We start from the raw sequence: 19,463 nt of genomic DNA on the forward strand, positions 1-19,463 counted from the left end.
ACTGAACCAGCTTACCACCATCTTCTATACCTACATATAGGTTTTGTTGCAACCCACTGTAACATTTTTTAAGGTGAAAGAAAAAAATAAATGTTTGCTTATAATGGTGCAATTACAGTTTTTAGTGATGGTGTTATTAAAACTGAGCTGATGATTTTTTCTTAAAAAAACCCTTGTGCACCTGGGGAGGGACAGTCCTTGCACCAGCACATGCTGGGGGCTAACCTGCTGGAAAGCAGCTCTGTGGAGAAGGACCTGGGGATCCTGATAGACAACAAACTGTCCGTGAGCCAGCAGTGTGCCCATGTGGCCAAGAAGGCCAATGGTATCCTGGGGTGCATTAGGAAGAGCACTGCCAGCAGGTCGAGGGAGGTGATCCTGTCCCTCAACCCAGCCCTCATGAGGCCACATCTGGAGTGCTGTGTCCAGTTTTGGGCTCCTCAGTACAAGAGAGACATGGAGCTCTTGGAGCAGGTCCAGTGGAGGGCAACAAAGATGATTAAGGGACTGGAGTAAGGACTCCCTTATGAAGAGAGACTGTGGGAGCTGGGCCTATGCAGCCTCAAGAAGAGACAACTGACAGGGGACCTCATCAATGTCCATAGGTATGTGAAGGGAGGGTGTCAAGAGGATGGAGCCAGGCTCTTTTTGGTGGTGCCAAGGAATAGGACAGTAGTCAGTGGGCGGAAACTGAAGCACAAGAAGTTCCATGTGAATATGAGGAAGAACTTCTTTACTGTGCAGGTGACCAAGCACTGGAACAGATTGCCCAGGGAGGTTGTGGAGTCTCCCTCACTGGAGATATTCAGGAACCGTCTGGACACAATCCTGTGCCATGTGCTCTAGGATGACCCTGTCTGAGCAGGAAGATTGGGCCAGGTGACCCACTGTGGTCCCTTCCAACCTTATCCATTCTGTGATTTTAAAGAAGTCAGCAGGAAAAAAAACCCAGTGTACAAGTGATTGGGCAGGACCAGGGGCTTAGCTGTTAGTTTTTGTGTTCAAGATAACTTCTTACAAAGCAACTTGAAGGATATATAGGCTTACCATGTATTTGACCACTGAAGTGCAGCTAGTCTCTGCTACTACACTAACTGTTGTGGCAGTGTCTAAAGAAGCTTTCTGCATGGTTGCATGGTTTAAAGCCTTCCTGGGGCTGGAGCAACAAAATAAAATATTCCAGGCCAAGCATACACAGAACTGATTCAGCCAACCGACTATTTCTTGTGCTCATATGTGCTTTTTGCAATTGCACTGTGATTTACTAAAGTAGCATTGCAGCTGTAGCCAGAAGAGTTGATGATCTGAGAAATTGAAGTGGGACAGTCAGCTTTCTCAGTAAAGAACATGATGATCTCATATGGAATGCTGGGACTCAGTCTGCCCTGCCAGAGAGAAATAAAGTGCCTGTTTCATTATACCCACAATTTTGTGCTGACCATCAAGGTTTTGGAATGGACAGGAAGGGGATGAGTGGGAGAGGTGCTCTGTAAACCTCCTTTTGAAATTGTACTGCTGCAGAGACGAGCTCACAAGGCCAGTGGAAGAGCATGTTAGAGAGTGTTAAGATGGGACATGCATCTGAGTTCTCATCCCTGCAGAGTGTAGATACCTAGGGAAATTTTGAGGCACAAACCTGGCTGTCTAAAGCTTTATCAGAGGAGAATTTATTTTATGTGCCTGCACATAAAGGCTTTTGCAAGACTGAGTCTGAATAGTCTTTCAACACCTAAAACACTTTATGCTCAAGCTGCAACATGTTTTAAAATAGTCTTGTCCTATGGTTATGACAGAAGAGATTAAATATTGCTGCATTGAGTGTAATTAATATTCTAATTATTTTTCCTTTATTTACTAAGCAGTCTACCTTTTAGTTAAAAGGAGAGTAAACCAGTTGCAGTGGAAACATTGCTCACAGTGCTGGAACTGAATACTAAGTACTGTTGAAAGTAGCATCAAATGCACTTTGTTGTTTGCTTGCATCAGATATGTATGAACACTGTGAGAAAGCACTACAGCCCTTTTTAAAAAAACCATAATGTTGTACTATGGAAGAAGAGTGGTTAATAGCTTGTTATAAATATCTGGAAATTAAATGTAAACACAGTTTCTTCTGTTGCAAGAATTGGTCTTGTTCTCATTTGCATCAAGTAGTTAAACTTATGTAATCTGAATATAACAAACAATCCAATTTTTTTTCTTGAAAAATGAGAAACTTTTTCCTGATGGTAGACTTACAAAGTACTACTACTCTGAAATTTACTCATTTGTTGTTATAGTTGTATACGCTAAAGTTGATCAAATTAAGACCTTGGTCTTATACTGCAGTTCTTCTTCTTCTTCTTGTTATTATTAATCTAACAATCAAAATTACATTGGAAGATTTTCAAGGCAGTGTTATGTCTTGCACATTTCATTTACTATACTAGTGAGCTTCTCAGGTAAGAAACTCATTTGAAAGGATAAGAAACCAGAGATTGTTTATTCCTTCTCGAGTAGACCCAGATAACTTGGCAGAGGAGGAAGAGAATATCTGACTATGTGGACAGTGGTGGTTTTGAAGAAGACTCTTGTTTGGGGGGACCAGTTATGCATTTATGGAGGTAGAATAGCTGGAGTAGAGAAAGGGAGGTGTTTAATTTGTAACTTTTTCTGGTTTATGGACATTTATTTTCATTTGTAATATAGGAGTAATTTTTTTTCCTGTGGAAGAAATAGGCTGCTTCTAAAACTTTTGTTCTGTAGTATTGTTCAAATTAAGGGAGAAATGGTCACCCCTGTTAGCTGTTGCAGTGCTATTAGTTTGTCAGTTGGCAAGGAATGCTCTTTCCCCTCTGCTCTTATAAATTACAAGAAGAGAAAGGTTGACTAAATGCTAAATTGTATGATGTTTAAGTAAGAATTGCAAGGTGGTACTATAAATCATGTCATTTAGACAAAGTTTTCAGATGATCGTAGCTTTATTTTTTTTTCTTAGCCTATATGTTTATGGAAAAGCATCAGTTGAATATACAGGACATTTGTTGTGGATTTACATTGGTGTCTGAAATTCATAAACCCATATCTATCATCAGATGAATCAGAAATCAGGTCAGGCTAATACGACTTCAGTGGTAACTTTTCCAGCAAGATGTCACAGCCTTAAAATGGCTCTTTTTTTTTTTTTTTTTTAATGTAAATTGCTGAGGAAAAGACTCCCAAAACAATGGATTATTAAAGTTACAGTATGAGTTTGGAAATAACTGGAAACAAAAAAAAAATTGCAGTGGATTTAATTAATATTAGAATGTTCTGACTTTCCATCAGCTTCAAATTTTTAATTTTTTTTTGTGCTTGATAAAAAGTAATAATACACATTTGAAAATGGAGATGCAGCCAGTACTTTTGGCATGTAGAAGGAGAGATAACATTTGTTCATTTGTATTTTAACTGCTAATGTTCTCTGCTGTATCTTAATATATAAAGTACTGACTAGTGAGTCGAAGAACGGAAAAATATAAACTTTTGTCTAGAGGAGTTCTTAGGTGGTAACAATTTTGTAAGCAAACAAACAATAGATGTGTTTTTAAGGGGCAAGAAAAAGAAATCTGTCATCTGGGACATGATTCATTTTCCACACTTCAAGGATTTGTATAATTGAACAGGGTAATATTTCACCCTGAGTAGCTGAGGCTGCTGTTCAGTGTTTGACAATCTCAGGGAAACATTCCAGTTTTATAATACACATGCAATCTTTTATTTTGATTTTAGACTGGTTTTCATGTCTTAAAAGTCCTCTGTAGTAGCCGGCCAAGCAATTACAATGTAGCTAGTAGAATTAAAACCAGGTAAATTGATACAAGTGTATAAGCTGCAGTCATACAGATTAGGAACCTAATTGATTGTGTAGGAATTGCTTATGAAAGTAAAACTTCTTTTCTGTGTATTTAAGCAAATCTGTGGGTTTTGTAAAGCGAATTCTAGTAGTGCCTCATACAAGTAATTTTTATTAAGTAAATCTTTTAATTAAGCGTGCCTGAAGTACATCTGTCCAAAGAATTAGTGCAGAGCAGCCCTAATTCACACTGTTCAGTATAGAAAACTCCTTTAGAGGTTTGTTAACTGGAAATATGGAGACTAACGTTGGCAGGAAGCGAGCAGAAACAGTGGGACTGATGACAGCATAATATCAAAGCACGACTCACTCCTAGGGAGTCACATACTCATTTCCAGTGGTCCTTACCTCCAAAACAGTGATCGGAAAATCAACTGAGCAAGTGATCCAAATGAGCCATAGGTACAGGCCTATGATAAAGCCTTTGAAAATTAGTTAAATATTTTGATGGAAACTACAGAATTATAATTATTTTAGGACTTACTGGATGCTTTCAGAATCCTTATGTGCTTTGGCAGCAATTGAAAAGTAATATCACACTATGGATAATATTTTTACTTGTTTTAACATGATCTACCTAATGTTAAAATGTATAGTCTTTTAGTTTCTCTGTATTTTCAGCCTTCAAGGTGGTGTATCTAACTTCCAATATACACTGAGAATGCAACAAGTCACCGCTTTCTGATTAATCAGCTTTGGTTAGGAAAATTTCCACTTATTCTGATGATGGAATGGGTTTTAAAACTTTCCAGTGATTTACTTCATATTCAGGACAGAACTTGGACTCTGTTTGAGGTAACTAAAGACTCAATCAATAGCTTGGTGGTCAGCATACCCCCTTCAGAATGTGAGAAAGGTCTCATGTTGACCTATTTTTTACACTGCTACATGTATTGTTTGTCTGCTTATGAAATTCTTACCAAGATCAGTTCCAGATGCAAGTTTATATTTTTCAGTTCTTTGCCTCACCAGTCGGCACTTTGTACGCATTTTCTGGCTTCTTTGTATGAGATGCTAAACATTTGCAAATGATTATGTGTACAATTCAGTTTGGCCTTTTGAAATTGGAGTAGGTAGCTGCCATCCTCTATTTAATATGTTTAAGTGATTTGTTTTTGTTCACAAACAACTGCAAGAGAAGCTTAAAACTGAATGTTTTGGGCAGAGATATTTCAGATGGAATTCCCATTAAAATGTGAATGAGGGGCTCAAAGAACTAGGAGCAGAAAATTACACACCAGTGCTCTTGTATACTGTGTTAATGAAGAAGTGAAGATTTGGAAATGAAAGGGGTTTTTTTGTGTCAAGGTGCTGAGTAAGATTTGTGAATTTTGTGAAGGAAATACTTTCTTTAATGTTTCTGCCTGAACAATTGAGACTTCCTTATAAATGGAGTGCTTCAGTATTACTTGGTTCAAGTGCAGTTATTATCTCTCAGTAAGAACATGCTTGTGACAAAGGATTAGTCACAGTGGAACAAACAAAAGTGAATAAGCATTCGAAGTAGGAGTAACAGCTAAAGGGGATATACTAATGACTTATACACCTCTTGGAATCATACTTTACCATTTATTTTGTTTCATTTTGTTTTTCTTTTCTTTGCTGTTAAGCCCCTCTTTAGAATCTCTTATTTAATGAAGACTTAATTCCATTTAGAGCTTTGTTTACCTTTAAACTGGAGTTTTATTTAAACTCAATTTCTTAATTTGTTAATTATCAAAACTAAATGTTCAGAAGGATCAGTGATATAAGGAAGTCTGCTTTTTATATGGAGCTTTGGTGGGCAGAGGGGGAAATGTTCTTCCTCATTTCTGTGTGAAAAGTGCCATCAAAGCAAAATGGCAATCAAAAGATACTTCTGCTTTCTATAAAAAAAAATTAATTTTTTTAAAATATTGTTGCTAGACAGTTTCAATAACAGTACTACATATAAAAATAATTAGACCTTTTTTGTCTGTAACTTGTGAAGTATTTACAGAAGAGGTGAGCTTTATTGTCTGTGTGTTCACGATGCAGACACAGGCATCAGGAATAGAAGTCTTTTGTTCAAGGTCATGCCCCAGGCCAGTAGCAGGTTGGATCAGGTCTACCGAATCCTAATCCATCACTGACCAAAGTATGCAGTAGTGGTCGTGGTTTATGGAGCATCCCTAGGCTGCATGTCACGAGTGCATTGTGTAATTTGCCTACATCTTTACCTAGTGCAGCGTGGATATAGTTGATTTTTGGCTCTTTGGTGCCCAAATTATAATCCCTTCACTTGTGGATAAAAGTAGACCATGGGATGGTTGGAATGGCCAGCAGGTTGGATTGGGACTGTGGGCTGCAAGTTAAACCACTCTGAATCATTAGGCTAACTGCTTTTATTTAGGAAGATGTGCTATAGTTGCAAATTTGTACTGCATAAAATCACTTCATAAAAATGACATTTATATTAAAAAATTATAGACTAGCTGAGGCTGGAAAATTATACAGAACTGGCCTTTTTTGAGTTTATCATTTGTCATTTTGTTTCAGATACTAAGAGTATTAGTTACTGAAAATGTTGCTGTTGGTCATGGTCATACTTTACAAATAAGTAAATTTTTTTTAAAAATAATGTATTACTTGTATTGCAAGTAATGTGTGGACCATAAAAAGTTAGATGCTGCCCTCTATAAAATGAATCCAGCAAAGCTGATTATTTGTAGAAAAAACTGATTTCTGTTTCAACTGAAAATAGATATCAGGGATCCTGTAGTCAGCCTGTTATTTTGCAATTGCTGATACTTTTATGCAAGAGTTGTGTAGCAATAAGCATCTTGGCAACAGAAAAGGAGGTTTGGCTTGCAAAGAAATGGTTTTTTTGTGCCATGTTTGTTATTGAATGCTTGTGATGTACATCAGCCGAGAAAGACCTGAGTAGTTTATAAGTGGAAACTGCAGGATTAAGTTACTGGAGAGTTTTGGAGCATCTAGCAGAGTTTCCAGTTTAAGTGCTTTACTTTACAAAATAGCTCCTCTCTAGTGAAAAGGGATTTGTTTTAATAACTGACCTGAAAGGTCAAGCATTAGGTGAGTCAGTGCATGTGTGTTTCATGTAGCAATTGGCATTCATCGGCCTTTTGTAACACACTGCTGAAAACAGGCCTGACAGAGCTAAAAGATAGTTGTTTTTTTCTTAAAATAGAAAATAGTCAGATTCCTTAAGATTTAAGTATGCCTCGCTATTTATGTTTCCAGGGCAAGTGTTATTTTGCGGTTTTGTTGAATAAGGTATTACAGGACTTAGCTGCAAAGTTGTTGAAGTTTGGAAGTAAACCAACATTAGCATTGTTAATGTAATCACATAGATATGAATTTATTTATATAATTTATTATTCATGAAAGATTCTACTTTTATGGATTATGGATATGAATTATTTAGCTTATCTGTGTGGTTTCTAGTCTGCATATTTTTATTCTAGTGATTGTATATACTGCTGGACTACACTCATACCTCATGTCTCATACCTCAGTAGGGTGTTTAGTAAAATGGGGGACAAAGGGTGAAGAGAAACCTTCCACATGTAGTGAATTGTAAATGTGTTTTGTATTTACTGAATATGACAAGACTTCTGTGGTGGTTATGAGACTTTACCACTGTGTATATTCAAACATTATTAGTTCAAACATGAACTGTGAGTGGCTGATGCCCTCTTCCCCTGTCACTTGGGCATTCTTGCAGAAAATTCCGAGAAAAACTTGTTAAAAGAGGAAAATCAAATCTGTGAAAGCTGTACTTTGTCTTTCTGTGATAGTTTTCCATGTATGTAGGCTTTTCCATGTTGCATGTGAAGGACTTCAAAGACAGCAGATTTACTATGCAAGGAATTGTACAAATCAGTAAGAAAATTGTAGTCTAAAATGGGGAGGACATAACAGATTTGTTGTGTGCATGTTTTATAACAACTGGATAGTATGGTAAAGTTGAAAGGATCTTCTAAGCAGATTATCTGGTTGATTGGTGTCTTCGGTGAGGCATTTCTCATCCTGGTTACTTTGGTTTTCATTTTGATAAAATTTGTTGCCATTCTTTGCATGCAAAACCACTATAAATTTAAACAGCATGGAAAACAGAAGTTCTGAAAGGGAATTTCATTCATAAGTCATTTATTAAACAAAACCATAACTTATGTTATTGTTGAAGATTTTTCAAATTACCAGGTGTTTCTGTCATACCAAATTTTGGGGGTTGGGCCAAAAATTCTAGGAAGTCAAGTATGTGTGTGTGGTACTTATTGTATGCATTGTTATCCACTTTTTATCAATCCATATGGCATTGTATCAAAATACTTAAAATGAGTAATTGCCAGGCCATTAGTTCAAAAGCTTATTTCTCCTGTGATCGAGTTTGGAAAGGCCTTACAAAGGCAAAAGAGAAGCAGTTTGACTCTTGTACAATTCGATTTCTCTCTCTGTAGGAGGTACACTGTGCAATGTTGGGGTTTTGAGAAATAGGTGTTTCTCTCTGTGCCTCTGGGGAGGGAAACAAAATATTAGGACTCAACCATCTCTGTGTTTGGAAAGACATTGGACAGTCTGTTTATAGCAGAGGGAATAATGAAGCATGTGTGGAAATACATGGGATGATAGAAATTATCACTTAGATCATCACTTCTGCTTAGTGGGACCATAAAAGTTGCAGTGAAAATGCCTCAAGAAGGTCTGTGACCCTCTTACGCTGAGTTTTAGTGAATCTTGGGTATCAAGAAAATTCCAGAATACTAGAAGAATATGAATCCTGACTGCAGCACCTGTAGGCAAGAGAGAGATGACCAGAAATCTCAACCTCCTATTCTGTGTGCTTTGGAAGATTCACCATAGATTTATTTGATGGAAAATTGAGAGAGAGGAATATGACAGTTGTTGTGGTTTTGTGGAAAATAAGTCCTTGGACAATATCATTCTTTGAGATTAAACAATGGGTTGGCTTTACCAACCAGAATTACACATTTCTACTTAGGCATTTGACTTTTAACATTTGATGGTTTTATTTTAAAAGTTAACAGTATATGTGCAGTATATCAATGTGTTTTAAGGGGATTAAGTTATAGGTGACACAAAAACAAATGTAATGGTTTACCCATATGAAGACATGGCAACAACATGGCAATAACATGATAAATTGAGGTGTGTTCAAACAATATTAATTTTACAGAATAATTTTGCATGGATAGATATACTGGACTAAAGAATGCTACAAAAAGAGCTGTGGTCTGACTGTGTACTTCCAGAACAGGGTGTGATGATGAAATGGACAAGATACTGTGAGATTCTTCTTTGATGCTGTCAGAAAGGCTGTTACAGTGGCCTGAAGTGGCTTTGAAAACATACTGAAAAAATAATGTGCAGTGAAAAGGAGATTTAAAGAACTGAAGTAAAAGATTGTTAAAATAGGAATTAAAGATGACATGATAAGTGGCTTTTAAACTCGATGAGGAGAAAATATTAACTGCTAAAGTACTCTTTAATTTGGTGAAGAAAAGTAGAAAACAGCAATAGAGCTGGAAGTCAGACATTCACCTTGGAAATAAGGGAAACATTTTGACAGAGTGATTAACCAGTGGAACCAACTAACAGAGAAGGTGATGATTTTCCACATCTCGAAGGCTTTCAAATAAAGAATAGATCCTTTTCTGTAAGTGAGGCTTTAGCCAAATACAAGTTTACCGTAAGGGAGTTGAGGAACTGTGTGCTCGTACAACCCTTTGTGCCTTTGGCATGAGGCTCATTCTGCAGATACTGTTAATGTTGAAAGATCTCCAAGGCCAAACCTATGAAGCACTTGTCCAGAGCAGTGTGTGCCTAGGGAGGAAAAGTCTTCAAAAGCCCCAGTTGTTGGTAACTGAATTTTCCTTCTTGAGCTCGATACAGGATAACTAATTGAATAGCCTGGGATACTAGAAACCATAATAAATGATCCTAAATGTTACTGTGGATCTATTAACTTAATTTCCAGTTTCCTTGTATTAATCCATGCCAAAGACTGAAGTGGAATTTAATGCTGCTGCTGGCTGCATTAGCTTCTGTCTATGTAGCTTTGGTCATAAGGACAGAAGTACTATACAACCTGCAGCTGCCCTCAGTAGTTTTTTCCACTTTTTAAAATTACAAGTGTCTGCTGATGTTCTTTCACCTTAAGTGCTAGACAGTGTCAGTGTCTGACACTGACAGATGACTGACAAGGTCAGTGTTTTCCATCTCAATTTGTTGATTGCATTTAAAGCCTCTTAAAGACTTTGAAGTCTTTTAAAGACTTGAAATGATTTTAAACCTTGGAGTCTTGTGTCTTATTGGGTAGTTTTCCTGACTGGTAAGTATTTGCTAGTAATTCTGTGGGACTGCAAGGAGACAAGCTAGTGTGTGTTAGTGGTGCACATGTAAGATTGTATTATAGAGGGTAAAGAAATAGAGAAGTGTGGAAAAAATGTTTTCAAGCACATTAGCAAGATGACTTTCGAATTGTAAAAGTATTTACTGGCATCTCTTGCCTATCATACCGTTTAATTGAAAGGCAATGGTTGTGCTTTTGCTTGCTTATAATGCATCCTAATGTTGTCTGTTTTGATGGGGACAGCTTGGGCTGCCTTGCAGGAAAGTTTCTTTGGAACAAAAAATCCCCACCAAACCTAGAAGCATCACAAATGTTTACACTTACTGCAGTATTTTTTCCCTTAACATAGAATAACCACTTTCAGTTTTTGACTTTTTGAAAAGTCACTTCATACAGAATGAAGCAGAAATAAATACATCTGGTCTGCATTTGGTTTTAATTTACCTTTTTATTTTTAACAGAAATCATGCATCAATGTTAATCTCTTAACAGCAATAAACAATGAAACATGAAGACAGGCTGCCAGACAACTCATAGTAGTGGGGGTGTATAAAATACCCTTTCTTCAACATTTTGCAGTTTCTTCTGTTGTTTCTTATTTCTGAGATACATCACTTTTAAAGCATGTCATGTTCTTCATTTAGGCAAGAGTATTGTGTCACGAGTTCTTTCTTTGTTACAAATAACACAGAAAACTGTCTTTTGTCCTTCTGTAAATCTGAGATGATCCTCAGATTCCACTCGTACAGTGGTTCTATGAGGAAGCTTCTACAAGCCAAGAAACTTTTGCAGCTCTCTAGAATAATCTCCTTCATCTTCTGACATTTCCCTCATGGTGAAAGGGAGAAGGGTGATTTCAGAAGAGGGTCCTGGTAGATCATTGATACACTGAGAGAGAGAACACTTTTCAGTGCTTATCTGTCCAGCAGTCTTTCTGAGCACATTAAGTGTGTATTTTGTGCATTAAATGCTGCTAAGTTTCTTAAAGTGTCTCAGAAAGGATGTTCAAATGACAAAATAGATGCTATAAAAATAAATGTCATCGACAGGGTTTTACAAGTTGTTTCATAGCTTCTAGGAACATCTGTCCTTCTGTTTGCTTGGCTTTTAGGTTTTTGAGAAAGTGTGTTACTGTATGGTAAAAAAGAGAAAGAATTTTCATGTGTCAACAAAATATTGGAAAACTACTATCTGAAGTGATTGTAATAAATATCCAGAAGGTTATGTTTAAGAAGTATTTTCATTACATTTTTTACTCTTAGCACAGCTAAAAATCACAGTGCTTAAGATGTAAGCATCCATTTTGAGCTCTAGCTTCAGATTTTTCCTTGAAAAGCAGTAACCAGAATTTCACATTATTAAATTCAGCATCTCTTACCAGTTGTTTGCTCCTCAGTGTTAATATCTCACTATAAAATGAAATTGTTCTTGTTACTGTTAATTGTTTTGATGACTGAAAAAGTTCACTGGCAAGCAGGTAGCAGTTTATAAATGAATTACAGTAATGTCTTTCATGTATTTCAAAGCTTTCCTTCTCTGTAATAGAAAATTATTTTGGAATAGGATCTATATTTTATGCTTAGGTTAATGATTTCTTTTTTGCTGAGAACATCCTGTGAACCAATATCATTGTCTGGAAATGGCATTTAGCAAAATTCATTTTGACAGTGAAAAATGTCTTTCAGAAAACTACTGGGAGTTGACAACCCTGAGGAATTGGTTCCATGATCAGAATAGTAAAGCTAAATTTTCAACTGTAGTTGTTTCTTGTAGAGTAAATAATAATAAAAAAAAAAGATACTGAAGGTGTTAGGCTTGGTAGTCACTGTGAAACCCCTTTAGAAATTTGGGTCATTGTTCTTTGTATTAGTACTTAGATTCTAGAACTTGGATTTATTTATGTGTTGTTTTCTAATTATTACTCTTCACCAGCCTCTGAAATCTTCATCTGTATTTGTGTGAGTTATTTCTTTAATTGTAGCACAATTAAAGGCATATAAGCTAGTTTCTCTGAATTAAAAAGAAGAAAAAATATTTTGTAATCAGGCATACATGTTTGGGTAATATGGAGAGGGAACAGAAAATAGATTTTCAGAAGCAGCATCTGCTGGGTTCTAATATGTTGTTGTTGCCTGTCTTTAGATGATAACTATGATATTATTCTTTAAGTCTCAATAACCAAAATAATTTGGTAAAATACTTGTTGCATTTAGCTTGCTTCTTGTGTAACTTGTGTCTTTCTGTGGAACTGCATAGCTGTAAATTCGTATATTATTTTGAATTTATAATTAAACATTTTAATTGTTGTTGTTTTCCTTTCTTTCTAGAATATTTTCTTTCTTGGACATAGTTACTTTGTGTCGCTGTGCACAAGTTTCCAAGGTACGTATTTCTGTTGAGGTTTTTTTGTTGTTCCTTGGGATGCTGTTCTTTTAATTGTATGCAAATAATGGGATTTATTGCAATCTGCTTCCTGAAAAAAAAAATAAATTCTCAGACTCTTTGTTTATGAAAAGAAATTACAGTGGTCCCACTTTTACATTTAGATGTGGGCTTAGTTGCTATGTACAAGACTTTAAGGCTATGGAAAAGATATCCAGTTGTGTATGCTCAGTATCTGGAGAAAGGATTAAATCCAGTTTGGCATGATGGCATTTGCTTTTTATAAAGCATGTGGCTGTATAACACTATTTTTCAGACACGTTTTCTGCTTAAAATTCCATGTAGTTTGGTTAATGTGCACCATGTGTCTAAGAACTACATCCATCATTTTCTTGCCAAGTACAAAAGGTGTTAAGTAGATGGACTACTAGTAGGGGGAAAAGGCACACACAAGATATTAGAGAAAGCATGCTAAGTAAGCTTTTATGTTTAGCTTGTCTTCATTTTTTTTCTTGAAATAAAATGAATAATATTCTGTTTCTACATCAACTGTGTACAATGAACTGTATTATTATACAACACGAATGAACTTTATTTCATGCTTTCGTTCCTTATCTTAATGACAGTTGGGTTTGGTTTTGGTTTTAATTGGTTTTTTGTTTGCTTGCTTGTTTTCATGTATAATTAAGCATGTAACTATTTCATTTCTACACCTGTATCACCGTGGCCTCTAACTTCAGTAAGTTTTGTGAGTCAGGTAGCATCAGATTTCAGCTAAAGCCAACAAAACTGCATAAGAAAACCAAAGGGATTGAATAAATTGTATTTTTCTCTCAAAACTACCTGTCATTGGATGTGGTGTTCTTTTTTTTCCTAATTTTCTGCATATATTTGTGTTTCTCTGGCTTTTTTATTTTGTTTTACTTTGAACAACTACTGCTGCAACAGTGAAGGACAAATTAGCACGTGTAAAGGAAAGGACTGGTCCTAATAGTGGAAAGTCAGCAGTTTTCTGAAAGGTCTCTGTTTTCTCAGAATAGTAACTAGTGAGGTTGAGGAACTGTGGTTTTATTGAAAGGAATGTCATCTGCAGCTACTTTTTTCCATACAGATCTAGCAAAAGTGACTTATTAGACGAATGTACAAAAGCTTTTTTAAAAATGGAGGGTTAAATCTTTCTATGTATGTACTTGACATTTAATATCTTGCTTTCCTGCATGTTTTACAGCCACAAGTTAGCCTTTGAAGTGTAATCCATTTAGAGGATTTGAGATTAATTTCCACAAACTCTGTTTTTAACTAGTTGATATTGTATGACTACTAGTATCTACAATTTTTTTTAAAAAACGCTGCCTGAAATTGTCTTGATTGTAATATTTAAATTGCTGAGAGAAAAGTGAAGGGAGCAGGCAGTGGAGGTAATAAATTGTATTTGTTTTCTGTAGGCATGGAATGTTTTAGCTCTGGATGGAAGCAATTGGCAAAGAATAGACCTCTTTAACTTTCAGACGGATATAGAGGTTAGTGTCTTTGGGTGTTTTTCATTCTTACGGAGATGTTTAAGAGCACAGCCCATTTTGAGTATCCCACAGACTCTGCTTGCGTTCACACGTTTTAAAGACTAAGTTCAAGATAATAATACTGTGAAGGAGCAAATGGAAAAGAACTCTGTATTTGCCTTTTTCTTTTCCTCTGATGAGTTTCAGTTTTGGTTGCCAACTATATATCAGATAATTTTCACATATCATATACATACAGAGGTCTAGAAATTCAAACCTGCTCATTTCCAGAAGGGAAAGGTGTAAACGGTGCCTCTGCATGGAGTGAGATCCTCGGAATCACTTCTACAATCTACAAGATAATGTTGTTGTTGGTCCCAAGTCTCTGTGAGGGGGCCATCTAGTGCTGAAAGCTCTCTGGACACTTGGCTATGGGATTTGGAGATTGAAGCACTAAAATGCTGAAGAACTTTTCTTACCACTGAGTTGCCTAGTATTGATTTGATATGTATTTGATTAACATTTTATGACCACTTGTTTTATAAGGTTTGAACGTTACATGAAATGCAGGTACATGTGGATACAGTATATAATGAAAGAATTAGAGCAGACTTGTCTTCCCTATGAAAAACATGTCTATATTAATGCTATTATAGATATGCATAACAAAGTAAAATATGAAATCTGAAAATGAAGACAAAAGTCCATGGGGAACAACAATTCTGTAATTAAATCAGAACTGGTTTATTATTGTTTGATGATGCAAATTAAATTTAGACTATAATAATAGATTTGCTTCTGAATTTTATGTTTTAGCTTAGTTGTGTGAATAAAATCCAGATGTGTTTCATTTGCTAACTGTGGTACAAATTGTACCTAAAGCTTTACAGTAATATAGACGGTAAATTTTTTTCAACGCTCTTTTAAAACTTTATTGCCAACTCCTCTGCTCTACTCTTGTTAAACAAGAGGATCTTAAGAGGTAGGAGAAAGATTTTGGCATCTGCCTCAATCTAAATGCGTCAAAAGAGACTTGGAGCTTTAATATCACCTTTTCAGTTGCTTTTAAAAAAGCTTGGTTTTCTTGTTTGCTAAGAAATAAATTAAAACCCAACAGGTCTGTGGTCCTTCTGTTGATAAGCCTTTTGTATGTTTGAATTATTTTTCTGGTATTTAGAAACACAGTTTTGTATTTTTAAGTTTTTGATATGTTTATCTTATGTTTTATCTAGTGGTCTTGCCCTTTGAAATCCTGTATAGGATTTAAAATCCTATATAGGATGCAGCATGGGATTCAAAGGAGAAGGAATGAAATTAAGTTATGATCCTCTTTTGCTATAAGAAGTTATTGTGGTTTGGAGCAATTCAGTTAGTTCAGTATATTATATTTAAGTACAGTTGTAATATAAACCCCTTAAATTTGCTCCTACGAGTGTGTTTAACCAGCAGTTATTACACAAAGTAGTTCTTAAATGAGATACAGTTTCACGTTCGATGTCTAAGAACTCTGGTTTTTCTTCAGCTGTTTTAGTAACATATTTTTTGTCTATAGATTTAGGACAGTAATGCTGCTGATTGAATTTGACAACTTTTTGCTCAGTTGGACGTTGTACTGTTTGGTGATTTTTCAATTCATGCTTGATCTGAGAGTATCGAATAATGAAAAATTAGGTTCTGTGAAATTTTCCATATTTAAGCCCTCATGTGGTAGAGAATAAAGTGAGAAGAGAGGGCAAAACCTATTAAAATAATGTTTATTTTCTATCAAAGATGTATGAAGATCTTCTTGAAGTTAAATGTGCCTTAGGATTTCTTGGTATGTGGAACCAGTTGTAAGCTGAGGTGAATTGAAGAACTAGTTTTTTCAGTGACAGAATTATTCAAACAGTTAAATGCATTTAAACGCACTAAAGTTGTCTTCTTTGGTATGCTTGTTGTTGGGGGTTTTTACATGCTTAAAGAAATAAATGGGTTTGGGAAAACTTATCTCATTATTTGTTTCGGTTTTCTTTGAATAATTCATTAGGGTTTGGATTTTTTCTGCAATGGAAATTGAACTTGCATTATATGTTATTCATTGAAGAATTTATCCTTACAGGTATCCTTAAAGGTATTTGGCCTTGGCTGAGAAATAATTCTGGTTAATCAGAAAGATTTAAAAAATACATAATTTTCAGTTTGTTTGTTTTGGTATAAGTTCTTCTAAGAGAGAAGATAAGCAATGTTACTTATGGACTAAGAAACAAGCTCTGATAAGAAAGTATTTTCACACAGCGATAGCCAGGACTTAAGTATTAAAGAAGAACAATAAAATGTAAGAAACATTTACTGTAAAATTGTTACCATCCCATGTAGAGAGGAAAACAACAACAACGAAAACTCTACCGACCTGTAATTCTATATGTATTTCTTCTTTTGGAAAAGAAAGGGAGAGAAAAAGATACAAGGTGCTGTTAGGTATTAGTCCTGTTGCTGATGTTCCCATCAAGGTATTCAGCACCTTTCAGTCACAGCCAGCCCTATAGCAGGAACTGTGAAACAGGAACTTAACCAGGGCTGTAGTGACACACTGGCCCAAGTGAGTCTTTGTGGACAATTTAAACTTACATACTGTATTGTGACTGTGATCCCTGAGCAATGGGCATGCCTCCCATTCCACCTCTGAGACAGTTCTTTGGGTTCCCTGCACATCTGACAAAACTTGAAGGTCATTTTAGTAGTTTTGTTGTGTAGGGTCTGCTGTGACAAAAAGTTGAGCCATGTGTGATCAAATGAAAAAAAGGAAGAGAGAACTAAAGATTGAATCGAGCAACACCTCAGTGTGGATGGAGATTCTCAATGGGTTACTGTTTTTTCTTAAAGTAACAGAAGAAATTCAAAGAGATGCAGTTTCTGGTAGGGTATAGCTGGGTCTGGTCTTAATTCCCAGCATTTTTAATTTGATTAGAATGTTATGTCAGAGTAGAACTCAACAAAATCTTCCTTTTATTTGGTTTAAGGGTCGTGTTGTGGAAAATATATCGAAAAGGTGTGGTGGGTTCCTGAGACAACTTAGTCTGAGAGGATGTCTTGGTGTTGGAGACTCCTCTTTAAAGTAAGTATAATCCTCAATCACTTGTTTCCTAATGTCTGGACCAAAAGCAATTACTGTTACATTTGTTTGCATTTCTGAGTACTGACTGATGACCGAAATGGGATAGTTAAGTAAGTACTAAGTACCTTAATAATGACTAAATGTGATGTCATTTTGAGATCAAAATATAGCTACTGTTATTTTCTGGAAATGAACTAACAACTGAGAGCTGTACTTTTCAGGAATAAATATGTTGATATTGCTCCATTTTCAAGACTATATTGTGGTATCTTACAATAGTCAGAGAATCAAGATTAGTGGTCAATTTATAGTTTATGATCTAGTCTGGACAAGAGGTGACCCTGGCAATGGGACAGAGAATGAAGACTGATACAATTGAGTGCCTACAAAATCAGGAAGGACCTGGGTTATTCTTCTTGCTCTAATATAAGAACAGGCAGGCAACGGGAAGAACTTGGCAGACTCTAAGTAGTGACAGTGGCCCTTCTTTTTACACAGTATATAAACTGAACTGTGCAGTTTGTTCCCACAAGGTTGTTTGAATCTGTATGAGCTTTTTCTAATGCAAGCTGTTTAGCCAGGTTCCTTTGGATATTTCTCTGAGTATTTAAACTTGAAGATCTTGTTTCCAGCTGAAGGATCCCTAAGCCACAGATGCCTTAGGGCTCAAAGAATGTTTGGAAGAAGGCTTGGGGTGTAAAATATAAGCACAAGGATTTTGTTAAGCAGTGGGCATTAAGCTAGTTACCTTTAGCTATTGCTAAAATTTATAAGTAAGTCTAATTCATTGATTTTTGTCTCTAGAGTAAATTCATGCAGCAACTAGGTAAGCAATGATTGCTTTAGTAACCCAAATGGGCATCCTAGCTTCAAACCCAAAGATTTCTCTGCCTCTAGGCCATCCCCCTAACTGCTGCCTGGTGTCTCCACCTTCAGGCAGTCTTGCCTCCTCATGGGAAAATGCATATTGTTGCCTCTCCTAGATTACTGGCAACTGCTATCAAAAAAGAGTTAGTCCCAAGCAGAGTTAACTTTCTGCAGTGGTCTTTCAAGTTCCCAGAGCATTCAGAGACGGTCCCTGTGTCCTCGGTAGGGAATGCAGTGGCAGAAGTCTAAGAAAGGGGGGTGGCAGGACTAGAGAGAGGTAGCAAGTACCATGTTGAGGAGCTAGCAGGGAAGGCATTGAGAAAGGTGTAGGAGGAAAGAGTCAGGATGGTAGATGGCAGTTTTCTGCCCAATAACTCCATTTTCACACTTAGTTTAGGCTCTCAGCTGTGTTTTTTGGGACACTAAGGGCTAGGAGTGAGAGTTGTGAATAGGACCAAAAATCCTATGATTGATCCTATTTTGGAGATGGGATATTTGAAAATAGTTATTTATTTAGTAAGCAGATACTTAGAATAAGTATTAATTAGTTCAGTGCATAACGTGTGTGTGTTGTAGGGATGATACAGCTGGTCATGCCAGCAGGTAACAGGGCAGGCTTAGCTGAGAGCAGCCACCAGACTGTGACCAGTGTTCACACATGTGCATCCTTAACAACCAGCTGGTGCAGAGGGTGGTATCTAAGACACTTTGCAAAAGAAGATGCTTCACCTCTGACATATAAGGAGATTATATTGAAATTAACAAATGAATGATAAGTGCATGACTTTTAAGACTTTCAAAACATTAGCATGAGAAAAGTGGCTTTAATTTTCAGATATTTGTTCCAAAAGTGACTTTTCCTATAAGGCTGTTTGTGTTGAGTTGTTTCCAGATCCATTAGTTTTGTAGGTTATACTGTTTATCCTTCTTCTACACCAACTTTCGTGTAAAATAGCCAATTATTGATGTAGGTATTGGCTATGTAAGTACTGAATGTTTGTGACAGCTTTCTTGGGACTGCCCCATGCTTGAATCTCAGGGGCAGTTTGCTGTTCCTCCAGAGTGTAACAGCTTTCCAAGTGATTTGAAGAGTATCTTCATTGTAAATCTCCCTCCAGTACATGAATTTCAGAATAGCTGTTTTGAGCTTTAAAGTGGAAACTCTCGCAGTATAACTGCTTGCTGGGTTTTTCTCCATTGTTTTCAATCCACTCTGGAAAGCCAGGAAGTTTTTACCAGCTGAGTGTGTAGTCAGATCTGTTAACCGGGGCAAGCCTCCAGACAAAACTGTTTCTGTGTGTTTCCTCCGCCCCTGCCAATAAAATCCAGGCAGTTGAAGGAAACATGGGCATAAAAACAGTGTTCTGAAATGCGACACAGCTGTAAATATTA

General features: G+C 36.3%; 1 protein-coding gene across 4 annotated transcripts in view; it reads left to right on the forward strand.

Annotated features, from left to right (window-relative positions):
* The window catches only part of FBXL2 (F-box and leucine rich repeat protein 2), a 56,379-nt gene that overhangs the window by 19,451 nt on the left and 17,465 nt on the right, over positions 1-19,463 (forward strand). For 3 of the 4 annotated variants that reach the window (XM_018075262.2, XM_018075260.1, XM_018075261.1), the window contains exons 3-5: positions 12,557-12,611; positions 14,057-14,131; positions 17,110-17,204. In XM_018075262.2, the coding sequence (XP_017930751.1) occupies positions 12,557-12,611; positions 14,057-14,131; positions 17,110-17,204 (225 nt within the window). Of the gene's footprint in view, positions 1-12,556; positions 12,612-14,056; positions 14,132-17,109; positions 17,205-19,463 lie in introns of those variants that run through there. The other variant, XM_025895447.1, reaches the window with a different exon arrangement.

The sequence above is a fragment of the Manacus vitellinus genome, unplaced genomic scaffold (assembly GCF_001715985.3).
Source record: "Manacus vitellinus isolate BGI_N305 unplaced genomic scaffold, ASM171598v3 scaffold_3_pilon, whole genome shotgun sequence".
Lineage (NCBI taxonomy): Eukaryota > Metazoa > Chordata > Aves > Passeriformes > Pipridae > Manacus > Manacus vitellinus.